Here is a 13,152-nt window from a genome sequence, read left to right on the forward strand (position 1 = left end):
ATTGCAGGCGGTTCTTTTCTCGCCGAGTGTTAAAAAGCTCCCCCTCCGTGAGTGATTGATGCGACATCACGCCAGTTTGGGGGTGCCCGTGATGCTGTTGATGATGGGTCACTGATCCTGGGTTCTTATTATGTCACAGGCTTCATATACATTTTCACTTAATCTTCCCTGAAATGCCACGAGATAAGTATTATGTGAACCCCTCTTTCAGCTCAGGAGGCTGAGACTCCTAGAGGTTAAAAACCCTGCCCAAGGCAGCAGAGCTGGTGAGTGTCAGAGCCAGGACGGAACCTGGGCAGTCGAGAGTCTGGCGCCTGGGTCCTTCCTCTCTGCCCCGGCAGCGGGGGCTCTGGAGGCAGGGGTGGAGGTACATCAGACATCTTCCGGGTCTGTGGCTCTCCGAGCGTGACCCCTGGACCAGCCGCTTCAGCATCATCGGGGAACTAGTCACAGATGCCGGTTCTCGGCCCCACCGCAGACCCGCCAGATCAGAACTCGCTGGGTGGGGCGCTGCTGCCTGTGTTTAAACAAGCCCCTGCTGATTCGGGTGCACGTTCATGTGTGACAACCCCTTCATTTTGGAAATGAGGCCCTGAGCCCCCGAGAGTCAGGACTTTTGAATGAGTTTGTATCACAGCCGAAGCTAAAACCCAGGATGTGGTTCCCCTGTCCTGAGCCCTTTCCCAGGATGTGGTTCCCCTGTCCTGAGACCTTTCCCTCCACAGCGTGCAACAAGAATACACCTAACTTTAGGAGACAGGACAGTGCCGATCCGCCAGGAACGCAAGGGAAAGAACCCAGAGCAGCGTCCCTCTGCTTTTTTTTTTTTTTTTTTAAGTTTTTACTTAAATTCCAGTTAGTTAACATACAGTGCAATATTAGCTTCAGGTGTAAAAATGCTTTGATACAATACCCAGTGCTCATCACAAGTGCACCCCTTGCTTTGAAGGGAGCTTCCTCCTTCCAGGTCTGTTACCAACAGGCTCGCGGAGAGAGATGGTTATGAGCATGGCTTGGGGTTTGGGTTGCCAGGCTCTGCTCGTTCATTCACAGCACGGATGTGTTGAGGCACCCTGTGAGTCAGGCGCTGTCCTAGGCTCTGGGATTAAAGATGTGGACAAAGCAAGACTTAAGACCCTGCCCTCACGCAGCGTGCACTCTAGGCAGACAGACAGCTGGTGCACACCGGTGTGCATGCATGTCTGACCGCTGCTGGGAAGAGAATGGACTGGAACGTAGGGAGGAGGCGTTTCCCGCAGGTGCTCAGGAAGGCGCCTCTGGGGAGGTGGCCTGGTGTCAGGAACCCGAGTGAGTGGGGAGCCGTGGACGTTCACGGTAGAATGGTAGTGGGGGTCAGAGGACAGGGCAGTTCCTTTTAGTAGGCTCAGCCACTCTGAACTGGGCCAGATTTCTTAGGTACATAACTGAGAAAGTCACTTTGACGGAAAGAGCTCCATTTTCGTCGGAGTTAAAACATTTGCTGTGTCCAAGGAAATGTCCGTTTCTGTGCGAAGCAGAATTTCAGGGCTGGTGGTTATGTGGGCCTTGGTTCGCGGGATGTTTTAAGGGTGAAACCTTTTTCTTTTCCAATAACCATGTCTTTATGTCGATAATACATAGAAAGACCTGTTCCTCGGAGCCCAGACTCCTATACCTTTTTATCTTGCTCAACACAAAATTCAGTAGTGATTTTTTTCCCACCTTATGGATCTGTTGGCCACCATCAACCACATAGCATCCCTGGGGCCTCGAATGTCGATTTTGAGGGGTCTGCATTGATCGGGTTGAAGACGGTGGCTGGTTTCCATCCCTTCTAACACTGCAAAGGCCCAGGTCTGCGATGCTGGAGCTGTGGGGGTTTTTGTGCCTTCAGAGACGGTCTGGGTGGGCTCGGGGAGCGGGTCCGTCCCAAGTCTGGGATGCCCCGTGCTTAGACTGACTTGCGATCTGAGGCCTCGACTGCCTCTGAGACCAGGCTGGGATGCACCGGTCCCATCGTCTGTTCTTTGTGTCTCTTGCCAGAGGATGAGCAGAGGGAGAAGTCAGTCTCCCACCAGACTGTCCAGCAGCTGGTCCTGGAGAAGGAGCAAGCCCTGGCCGACCTGAACTCCGTGGAGAAATCTCTGGCCGATCTCTTCAGGAGATACGAGAAGATGAAGGAAGTCCTTGAAGGCTTCCGCAAGGTGTGTGTGTGTCGGGGCCGAGCAGGTGGCCGGACGTGCAGGGCGGGAGGAGGAGGCGCAGGTTGAGAGAGTGCACAGGGAGCTGGACTTGGCTGTCCAGCATTATACCCGCATCAGGGAGTTCTTGGGGTTCCCAGCACCTGGGCTGTCTCTTCTGTGGGTGCGACCCCTGTCCTCTGTCGTGTCAGAATGAAGAAGTGCTGAAGAAATGTGCCCAGGAGTACCTGTCCCGGGTGAAGAAAGAGGAGCAGAGGTACCAGGCCCTGAAGGTGCATGCAGAGGAAAAACTGGACAGGTAATGCGGCTTCAGGTCTGCTCCCAAAGACCTCTCGGCACCCCCTGCCGAGGCAGGCTGGGAGCTCCAATGACCCCACGGACCCTGGCTTAGAAAAAGCAGATAATCCCTCTGTGTTTTTTCAGTGCAACTTGTGATAACAGTGTCCTCGGCATCTTGATAAGTGGAGCGTGCATGTTGTAATCTCCAGGGCACCCGCTCAAAGCATTTTGGCCTCATGGGAATGGGGGTTGGGGGCAGGGTGGGGGTGCTCCTGGGCTCCTAAGCAGACCCCCGCTGGTACAGGAACTGGATCCAGACCGTTCCCGCCGTCCAGAGCTGAGAGGAGGAAGGTGGGAAGGGTGATCTTTTCTGAGCACCGCCGCCCCCCCACCTTGTGTCCGTAGGGCCAACGCCGAGATCGCGCAGGTCCGAGGCAAGGCCCAGCAGGAGCAGGCTGCCTACCAGGCCAGTCTGCGGAAGGAGCAGCTTCGTGTGGACGCTCTGGAGAGGACGCTGGAGCAGAAGGTAACAGCCGACGGCCGGTGGGGCTGGTCAGACCCTCAGATCAGCAGAGGCTGGGGTTTCCTGCGGCCTCCGCGGCTCCCGGGACAGGTGTATGCCTCGTGAGCATACGCTTGTTCTCCATCCGGAAGATCCAGTGTAGGGCCAGCCCTGTTACTGTCCTCTCTGCTCCTCCTGGAATTGCCGTCCGCTTGGGTGTTTGCTGCTGGTTTTCGCTCCCTTTTCAGCATCCATTCATTTGTCACACATCTACTGAAAAATCTCGATGTGCTGGGCATTGTACTTCGCCCTGCATCTAGACGCTTACCGGTGGGGGAATCGGGTAACCACCAGAGGCCAGGGGCAGATGCAGAAAACGGGCCACGTTGGGGTCGAAAGGTCCCCCAGATGTCCGCCTGCTTCCACGGATGGGGGGGACCCTCCTGAGGTCCCTTAGCTTGTCCTGATTTCCGGTCTAGCAGTCAGTCCACTGCACACACCCTCTCCCCGGGTGTCCAAATGAGAAGCCCCTTCCGTCCAAGAGTCCGAATCTGGGTAAGTGTGGGCCAGGCAGTCTCCCTCCCTGAGTGTGTTTCCAGAACAAACGCATATGGTTGATCCACTGAGCCTTCGGAGTCCCCTGGATGGTTATCCGAGAACCCAGTGGCCTGGGGTAGCATCACTTCACCTGCATTTGGGCCTTAATGGGTAGTCACGGTTGGGACGGGGGTGTCCTTTGGGGGCCGATGGCACCAGTGCCATCGCATGGTGCTGGGTCCACAGTCTTCCTGGCTGTCCAGAATTCAGCACTAGAAAACCCACATTCCAGATCATTCTTGTTCTTTGCCTTTTCTTTTTGGGATGAAGACAAGTGGCCGCCAGACAGAATTGTATTTTTAAAAAAGAAAGAAGGAAAAAGTCTGGACGGTGCCAAATACCCCAAGTCTGTTCAACCGCCTCGATTTTCCAGGCTCTGCTCCGTGTTCCTAGCAGTAAGCATAGAGTCAGGTCCAGCATTTATTCATTCTGTCTGTATTTTTTGAGCGGCACTGCATTGTTAGTGTTAAGTGGGTGTTTATTTTTAAGGATTTAAAAAAAAATTTTTTTAATGTTTATTAATTTTTGAGATTGAGAGACAGCATGAGCAGAGGAGGGGCAGAGAGAGACACACACACACACACACACACACACACACACACACACACACACAGAATCCAAAACAGGCTCCAGGCTCCGAGCCATCAGCACAGAGCCCGATGCGGGGCTCAAACTCACGAACCATGAGATCGTGACCTGAGCTGAAGTCAGACACTTAACTGACTGAGCCACCCAGGCACCCCGAGTGGGTGTTTATTTTTTATTCTTTGAATGTTGATAAGCCATGTGTGGCATATTGGGTGACTCCTGAAAAGTGGAATACTCCTTTAAGTTAAAGACCACATTCCCCCCAGCATTTTGGGCACTAAGGCAGTTGGGCATCAGATGTTTCTAGGTGGAAAATGCAGCAATATGTTTGTTCCCTTCTGTTTGCATCAAGATTCGATGGTGTTTGCACTGTATCCTGGTGTTAGCTAAAACAGTAGAGGTAAAACCCGAGTCAGGATAGATGTTTTCTACGCAACCTGGCCTGTTGAGACTCTTCCATTGCCAAATGAAGGTAATGAAAACGTTCTGGCAAACTAGAAAACACGGAAGACGGCGAGGTGGGGTGCACCATTTTGGAGAACAGAAAAGATACAAATAGATCTGCAACCGTCTGAAACTAAAACCGAGGAGACACGGATTTATCCCCTGAGTTCTTCCCTACGGGACTCTGAGATCCAGAAGGGACGGTCTCTGTTTTAAAGAGATTCAGAAGCATTATCCTCTTCCCCCCCCCACTCCACCTCCCCACCAGGCAGTTCTGAAGTGAGGGCGCTGGGCATTTTGCCCAGTCAGGGTGCTGGAAAGGCTGGTGCCCAGTGAGCTGAGCTGCGTGGTGGCTGTTTGCTAGGCAGTGGGCCGATGCTGCAAAAACGGAGCTTGGAGAACCTCCAGGAGTCCATAGCGGGTCCGCCAGTGTCTTTCAGCCATCAGTCGCTGGACGTTAACGCTAAATAAGTGAGATAGCAAAGCCGTCTAGGAGCCAGGCCGGCCTCAGTCTGTGCTCCAGGCTTGGAGCCCGGCCACCTGTGTGACCTTCCGTTAAGCGCGACGCGTAACCTCTCTGAGCCTCCGTTTCCTCACTGAAAAGTGGAAGTAACAGTGGCTCCCACGAAGGGACGTTGTGGGAACCGAGTGGGGCCACTGCCCGGGGTGTGTTTGGCGTGGTGCCTGGCACACAGGAAGCGTGCTGGTAAGATGAAAAGTTATCCTGGGCGGCCCCAGCACCGCAGGTTGGCGAGAATAGTAATTTCGGGATCAGCGGCCAGTGCTGCGTTCCTGCAGGGCACCCCTCTTCCCGCAGGCATCTCCGCGCCTCTCAGAACGGAGCTCTCAGGGCTGTGAATTCGAGCAGGGGGTGAGCCGGGGTGACCTTCCGGGTGGGGCTGTCTCCCGGCGGGGGCTGGTGGCTGAACTGCAGTGAGGATTGAATTCCTCTTCCACTAAGAAGGCCCGGCTCTTCCCAAGTAGTGACACTCAGGGGTGGCACCCGGAGCCCATCCCGGAAAGCACGGGACACGCGGCTCCGAGCTGGACCAGGAGGTTCTGAGGTTTCCAAAGAAGGGTCTTGGGTTAGCCCCAGGGGAGAGGCGTGAGGTTGAGGCTCCCCGTCCACGGGGACCTCGAGAAAGTGGCTGTGGTGTGTTCCTGGGATACCGATCCAGCCCCCTTGGCGAGGGCCGTTCGAGATGGGCCGCCGAAGCAGGTCGGCATCAGGCAGAGCCACACCTGCCTTTGAACAGACTCATCCTCTCGGATCCCCGGTCTCAGAGCCCGGACAGTGTTGTCTGCTGGTCGGTGCGGGCTGAGCATGTGGTCGGCTCCCCACCGGCTTTGGCACACGGGCAGGGCGTGCGTGGCACGAGGGAACCTGGAGCCATCTCGCATCTGCCCCTGCCCCTCTCCCCACCTCCCCATATCCGCAGCACCCCCTCGTTTCGCAACCTCTAAATGCTAGAGACCCTATTCAAGTAGGATTGCTCAATGCTTCCTGGTGACATTTCTCAAAAAAGCCACCAAAGAGCTCAGCCTGGACCGTCCTTTCATGTCTGCATCCCTCAGAGGCAAATGAAAGAAAGAGAACCAATGCTTGCTTCAGTCCCTACTGCGTGCCGGTCACTGCTGGGGAGCTTTGCATTCTGACCGCATTCCTTTCTCAGACAGATGTTATCATCCACATTTCATTTCAGAGATAAGGACACCAAGGCTCAGAAAGGTTGCGTGAGTTGCTCAGGGTCACAGCTAGCGCTCGGATGTGTGCTTTGATTTATCCCTCATACCGCTTTGGAGAATTTCAGGGGGACCAAGAAGCCTGGGGCACCCGGGCCCCTGGAAAGCCCAGAGGCCGTTCTGCTGGGCTTGATTTCAGACAGCCAGGAGATTTCAGCAGCCTTTTCTTTTCTGTTTTGTCTTCGCTTTCAGAATAAAGAGATAGAGGAACTCACCAAGATTTGTGATGAACTGATTGCCAAAATGGGGAAAAGCTAACTTTGAACCGAATGTTTGGACTTGACCATTGCGTGCAATATGACCGTCGGCACACTGCCGCCCTTCCAGCGACGCGGACAGGTTCTGTTTTCACTTTTTCGTATGCACTACTGTATTTCCTTTCTAAACGACATTGATTTGATTGTATGCAGTACCAAGGAGACTATCAGAATTTCTTGCTATTGGTTTGCATTTTCTTAGTATAAATTCATAGCAAGTTGACCTCAGAGTTCCTGTATCAGGGAGATTGTCTGATTCTCTAATAAAAGACAAACCGCTGACCTTGGCCTTGCCCTCTGTACATGAGTTCCCAGGGTGAGCGGCTTTTGGATTTAATATGAACTTGTACAGCTTGCACAGGGACTCTTGCCTTAAGGAGTGTAAACTTGATCTGCGTTTGCTGATTTGTGTTAAAAAAAAAATGCATGTTTCAAATAAAATTCTCTATTGTAAATAAATTTTTTTCTTTGGATCTTGGCAGTAAGCGTGGCTATGATTTCTTTTCTGGGAAGGGTTGGGTCTTTTCTCGCCTTTGTTAGAAATCATATCAGATCTGGCCCTTTCCTCCTCTCTGTCTGGCTCACTTCTTCGTCCATAGATTTAAATCACATTTCCTTAGTTATCGTGGCTGTTTGTAGGTTGGAAGCTAAGGAGAAGTATTGGTTTGCTATTTTTTAAATGCTTATGGGAGTGTACTGAATGAGCTTAGATTTGGTTTTTACAAACGCTTTCTGAGTTTTGGCGGGAAAGTCTATTTTCCTTTACTGGCTCGGGGAAGTTGCCCGCTGTCCCTCTTCCTATGCATTCTTTTAGTGTGTGACCATCAACCCTGAAACATGGCCCAGTTCCCTCTAAAGGACCAGCCCCAGGCGAGCGGTTCCCCACAGGAGACAGGTAGTGAGGCCAGTTGGGAGATGACGGCGGGATGCACCGGCCGTAGATTTCTTTAACGGCTCCTGACTTTCTCCCAGCTTATAGGCTGGGCAGTGAGAAGGTGGGAAGGTATCTTAGTTTCCTAAAAGTGCCACCACGTCACATATTAGCAGCTTAAAACAGTAGAAATGGGGGCGCCTGGGTGGCGCAGTCGGTTAAGTGACCGACTTCAGCCAGGTCATGATCTCGCGGTCCGTGAGTTCGAGCCCCGCGTCAGGCTCTGGGCTGATGGCTCAGAGCCTGGAGCCTGTTTCCGATTCTGTGTCTCCCTCTCTCTCTGCCCCTCCCCCGTTCATGCTCTGTCTCTCTCTGTCCCAAAAATAAATAAATGTTAAAAAAAAAAATTAAAAAAAAAAAAAAAAGTAGAAATGTATTCTCTCACCGTTCTGGAGGCCAGAAGTCCCAAATCTGAGCATCAGTGGGGTTTTTTTCCCCTCTGGGGCTATGAGGTGGAGTCTGTTCCTTGCCTCTCGAAGCAGTCCCTGGTGTCCCTTGGGTGGTGGCTGTGTCACTCTAGTCTCAGCGTCTGTCTTCATGAGCCTTTCTTTTCTGTGTCTCAACTCCCTCTCCTCTCTCTGGTAAGGGCACCACTCATTGGATTTCGGGCCCACCCCAAACCCAGGATGATCTCTCAGGATTCCCGATTACATCTACGAAGACCCTGTGTCCAAATAAGGGCACACTCCCAGCTGTGGTGGGCATTTTTGTGGGGTCCGAGCGTGCCCGTGGGACGGGGGGCGTGCTGTGTGAGCTTGGGAAGCAGCCGCGAGCCCCGGTGGCCCTCAGCTCAAGCGCCCCTCGTCCTGCCCAGGCGCAGCGACCACGGGCTGTTCCCCTCACATGGGACCACCCGACGCCTCACAGGACAGGCATCACAAGGAAAGAAAGACAGCCCGCCTCTCCGGAAGCGAGTCCCAGCCTCTGGCCCCACCGTCAACCCCCCTAACAGGGCAGGGGTCTGCCTCCTCCCACCGCCCAGCCACCTCTGCCCGGTCCCGTCTCCCAGTCTCCCCTCCTCACGGCTCAGCCGGGCCCCCCAGTCTCACTTGTCCGGGCCAAACCCCTCCGCCACCCTCACCCCAGATTCTGATCTCAGCTGTGTTCTCAAAACAGCCCAGCCTCTTGCTCTTGAAAGTTTCTATTTTTCTTATTACCTAAGCAAAACATTTCCATTGCTAAAAAGTCCAGAAATGCAGGTAAGAAAATGAAACAAACAAACAAGCACCATAATCCCTAAACCAAGAAATGATCACTGTTGATGTTTTTGTATTTATTTTTCTATGCCTTGTTTCCTCAGTGTATGAAATATTTATTAACTTATCTTTTTAAAGGCGGGATTATTTGGAGTTCTGCAGCCCCCTGCGTGCCGTTCTGTAAACCTTTTTTTTTTTCATGTAATACTATAATGTAACCATCGTGTTATGCAAACTTTTATATCAATAAATACAGCTCTTTCTCATCATTGCGAATGACTGCATGTATTCCGTGGTACCCAAAATGTGTCTAACCGGCCGCCCACTGCTGGACATTCATATTGTGTCCATTGTTTTGCTGTCATTATGCACGCACATTGCATTGAGTTGCCTTATGCCTGCACGTTTGTGGACAGGAGTTTTCCTTAGGCTGAATTTGTAAAGTGAATAACCTGGGTGAACATCCGTCACTACTCCCGCCCAAGTCCAAGTTGGCTTTACGGCTCGTTGCAGTGAGGGAGGACAGCCACCAGGGGGAGCTGTAGGGCACCGCCGGAAGGGCGTCTTGGGAGGCAGGTGGGACAGGATTCGGACTTGGTCCAGCTGCTTCTGGGGAAGACGTCAGGAAGCAGGGCTTTGCTGCGTATTGGATGCTCTCGGGGCAGAGACAGTTCTCAGGTTGGGTATCTCATATCTTTGCTAGACTAAGGCAAAGCTGTAGTTGGTAAAGAAGCAGTAGTTGCTCATATGCATTAGCCAGGATGGAAGGATATTTGGTCCTTTTTGGGGTTTGAATAATGTTCGGGTTCTGTCTGTTCAGACTGATTCTGGGTGGGGCTTGTTTTCTCTTGACCCATCACAGCGCGGCTAGTCTGACACTGACTTTCGGCAGAATTGTTTGCGTTCGACAGGAGAACAGCAAGGCCAGGCCAGCTCCCAGATACCACAAGTCGTTTTTCTCCCTCTTGGACGTTATACACATTTTTAAAGTTTGGGAAACCCATTGCCAAATAGGCTTCCACTGAGGTTGTAGTAAAATTTACCCCCCGGGAGGCGCCTGGGTGGCTCAGTCAGTTGAGCGTCCGACTTCGGCTCAGGTCATCTCATGGTTAGTGAGTTCGAGCCTCACGTCGGGCTCTGTGCTAATAGCTCGGAGCCTGGAGCTTGCTTCAGATTCTGTGTCTCCCTGTCTCTGACCTTCCCCCACTCGCACTCTGTCTCTCTCTTAAAAGTAAACATTAAAAAATTTTTTTTTTTTACTATACCCCCCCACGACACACACACCCAACACGCACACATATTCAGTATATACCTTTTGAGGCATACATCTACCGCTAGGCTACTCTGTCTGCCTGTCAGCCTGGTCTAGCTTGGAAAGGCCTGGCCCTACCTTGGCCTCAGGCACCTGCATGCTAGGCTGCTTCACCAGACCTACCCACAGGGCCACCGTGCAGAGGGCCTGGCCTTGGGAACCCCTATGGGTTGAGATCAGCTGCTTTGCGTCCTTTGCTCACTTGATACAACGCACACGTGCTTGCACATGTTCACCCACGTGATGGCTGCTAGGGACTTCAATTATTTTGCTGTGCTGAGTAAGTGGGACGACCACGAGAAGCCAGCACCCGACCTGCCGTCCAGAGCTCCCCCGGCAGCCAGCATTACCACCTTGGAGATGCTCAGCACCTCTCAGAATTTCGGTTTGCCAAGTCCGTTGAAATCTCGGGCTCTGAACATCCTTTTCGTTTTGTTTCTGGGTCAGCATTTCCTTAGGGCTGTCAAGTTGAAGGCGGTATGACGGGGATACTAAGATCACCCATGAAGACAGAGCGGGGGGCGGGGATAGAAACGAGGCAGGTGGTCACTGATGACTGGGATGGGGGCTGCCATCAGACGGGGAGAAGGTTCTTTTTCTCTCAGGTTTGGCGCTCAGCCCCTTAGGTGCGAGATCTGAGGGGCCCAAGGCCACGCCGGGAGCATGACACAGGTGGCAGGGGTGAGGGGCCCGAGTGGGGGCTCAGGCTCTCTAGCTGCTTCTTTCACTTAATTGTCGGCGTTGGGAGGACGCTCAGGTTTTTTAGCCGACCTCTCTGCTTTCCGGGACATTCCACTTGAAAAATTGAACTAGGCGGGGGCGGGTGTTCCGCCGAAGGCAGGGTGGAGGTGTGTGCACAGGCAGGGAAGGGCTGGCAGGAGGAAAGCTGTGTACATCTGAGGCCCACAGGGCTCCCTCGGGGTTTGCGCTCTCTAGCCCTGAAACAATCTGGTGAATGGGAACTATTTTTATTTCCATTTTACAGGAAGGAAACAGAGGCTCAGAGGGGTTAGAAACCTGGGGATTTGACGGAGTAGCTCAGGCAGGAGAAGGGCCAGCCAGGATTGGATCTCCGCTCTCCAATGACTGCAAGTTCCTCAGGCTGACAGCATCCTTTGTAAGACGTCCGTCGAAAGTAGTGTGGAGAGGGGCGCCTGGGTGGCTCAGTGGGTTACGTGTCCAACTTCGGCTCGAGGCATGATCTCGCGCGGTACATGAGTTCAAGCCCCACATCAGGCTCCGTGCTGACAGCTCGGAGCCTGGAGCCTGCTTCGGATTCTGTCTCCCTCTCTGTCTGTCCCTCCCCCACTCATGCTGTTTCTCTCTGTGTCTCCCTCAAAAGTGAATAAACATCAAAAAAAAAAATATTAAAAAAAAAAAAGGAGTGGAGAGAAGGTACCGGAAAGGGGATGTGCCCTCGGGCCGGTAGGGGTGCTCACATCCATCCTGTAATTAGACCGATTGGTGGCCCTGCCTTGAGTCTGGGCTGGCTCTGCTGCTATTTCTATGGACCATGAAAGCCCTGCCGTTCAGTAGATGGGAATGGCTGCGGGGCTCCCCCCGTGTGCCCGGTGAGGCTGGCATGAGTGGCTCTGCTCCGCCTCGCCTCCACGTTTCCCTCTGCAGTGGGTGGACCCGTGACATCTCCCCAGGCTGGTGGCACCTGGCTGGGCTTCTGAGGTCCCCGAGGCCAGAACAGCAATGGCAGAACACAGAGAATTCACGTATCTGCCTTTTGGGTTTTTCAAGAACGGGGAAACACAACCTGGAGATCAAAGGGGTAGGACTAAACAAAGCCCCTTCCCCCATTCCCACCCTACAGTCCAATCAGGGCGCGTGGTCATTCCTTCCATAGCTCCTGACCCCTCTACCGGGGACACCCACCCCTGCCCCATTAAGGCTCATTATTATGATTATTTTTAATGTTTATTTCTGAGAAAGAGAGAGAGAGCATGAGCAGGGGAGGGGCAGAGAGAGAGAGAGAGAGAGAGAGACAGAATCTGAAGCAGGCTCCAGGCTCCAAGCTGTCAGCACAGAGCCTGATGCGGGGCTTGAACTCACAAACCATAAGATCATGACCTGAGCCGAAGTTGGACGCTTAACCAACTGAGCCACCTAGGGGCCCCTTTAAGGCTCATTATTGATGTCACGCCCTCCAAGAAACCCTCTCTGAACCCTCAGGCCTGGGTCAGTGTTTTCAAATGTAAGTTTTATAATTATTCAGGCATAATGAGGCCGTCAGATCGGGAGACAAGTGCCCATTGAAGACATCGTTCCTTACCCACAGTTCCCGAGAGGGCATGCCATGCCGGGTAAGACCACAGAGTGAGGCATCCCAGTTGGTCAGGAGGCAGGGGAGCAAGGGAAGGGTAGGATGTGGACAAGAGCCTTTACTGTGGTTCCGAGGGAAGGAACGGGTGAGGGGGGTAACTAGGCTTAGGATCAGCTAGTTTGGATCATTTCCGTAGGCTCTGGGCCACTGGGGCTCTCTGTAGTTGTTTAATGTCTGGCCCTGGGGTGATTCACACAGGGGGACAGTGGTCCTAAGGGTGAAAGTCCAATAAAGGGAGTGATGGGATATGGGCTCTGGGTTGGTTGGTTTGCAAGTGAAAAGTCTCGCTCATAGACACGTGTTTTACCATCCCCAGGAACTGACTAACCCTGAGAGGGACGGTCCCTCCTGGGTCAGTCAGCAAGACGTCAAGATGCCGGAGCATCAGGATAAAAAGACATGTTTCTGTAGTCAGCTGCCCCTGCCATGAACTCCTGCAGCTCACTGAGCTTGACCCTTGACTTGTCCATCACGCTGTACTGTCGTAAGGCCAGAGGTAAACCTCCCAAAGCAAAGCGTCTGTGCACAAAAGATAATGGGGGGGGGGGCAGCTCACAGACAACGTTTTGTGCTCATGTGCATTAGAAATAAACCAGCATAGGGGCGCCTGGGTGGCTCAGTCAGTTGAGCGTCCGACTTCAGCTCAGGTCACGATCTCACGGTCCGTGAGTTCGAGCCCCACATCGGGCTCTGGGCTGATGGCTCAGAGCCTGGAGCCTGCTTCCGATTCTGTGTCTCCCTCTCTGTCTGCCCCTCCCCCGTTCATGCTCTGTCTCTCTCTGTCTCAAAAA

General features: G+C 53.1%; 1 protein-coding gene across 14 annotated transcripts in view; it reads left to right on the top strand.

The window, feature by feature from the left end:
* The window catches only part of TACC2 (transforming acidic coiled-coil containing protein 2), a 212,716-nt gene extending 205,648 nt beyond the window's left edge, over window positions 1-7,068 (top strand). For all 14 annotated transcript variants that reach the window (XM_019813929.2, XM_019813936.2, XM_019813930.2 and 11 more), the window contains 4 exons: window positions 2,023-2,183; window positions 2,372-2,478; window positions 2,865-2,985; window positions 6,526-7,068. In XM_019813929.2, the coding sequence (XP_019669488.2) occupies window positions 2,023-2,183; window positions 2,372-2,478; window positions 2,865-2,985; window positions 6,526-6,591 (455 nt within the window). In that variant the 3' untranslated portion in view covers window positions 6,592-7,068. The remainder of the gene's footprint in view (window positions 1-2,022; window positions 2,184-2,371; window positions 2,479-2,864; window positions 2,986-6,525) is intronic.
* Window positions 7,069-13,152: the final 6,084 nt, after the last annotated feature.

Source organism: Felis catus, chromosome D2 (assembly GCF_018350175.1).
Source record: "Felis catus isolate Fca126 chromosome D2, F.catus_Fca126_mat1.0, whole genome shotgun sequence".
Lineage (NCBI taxonomy): Eukaryota > Metazoa > Chordata > Mammalia > Carnivora > Felidae > Felis > Felis catus.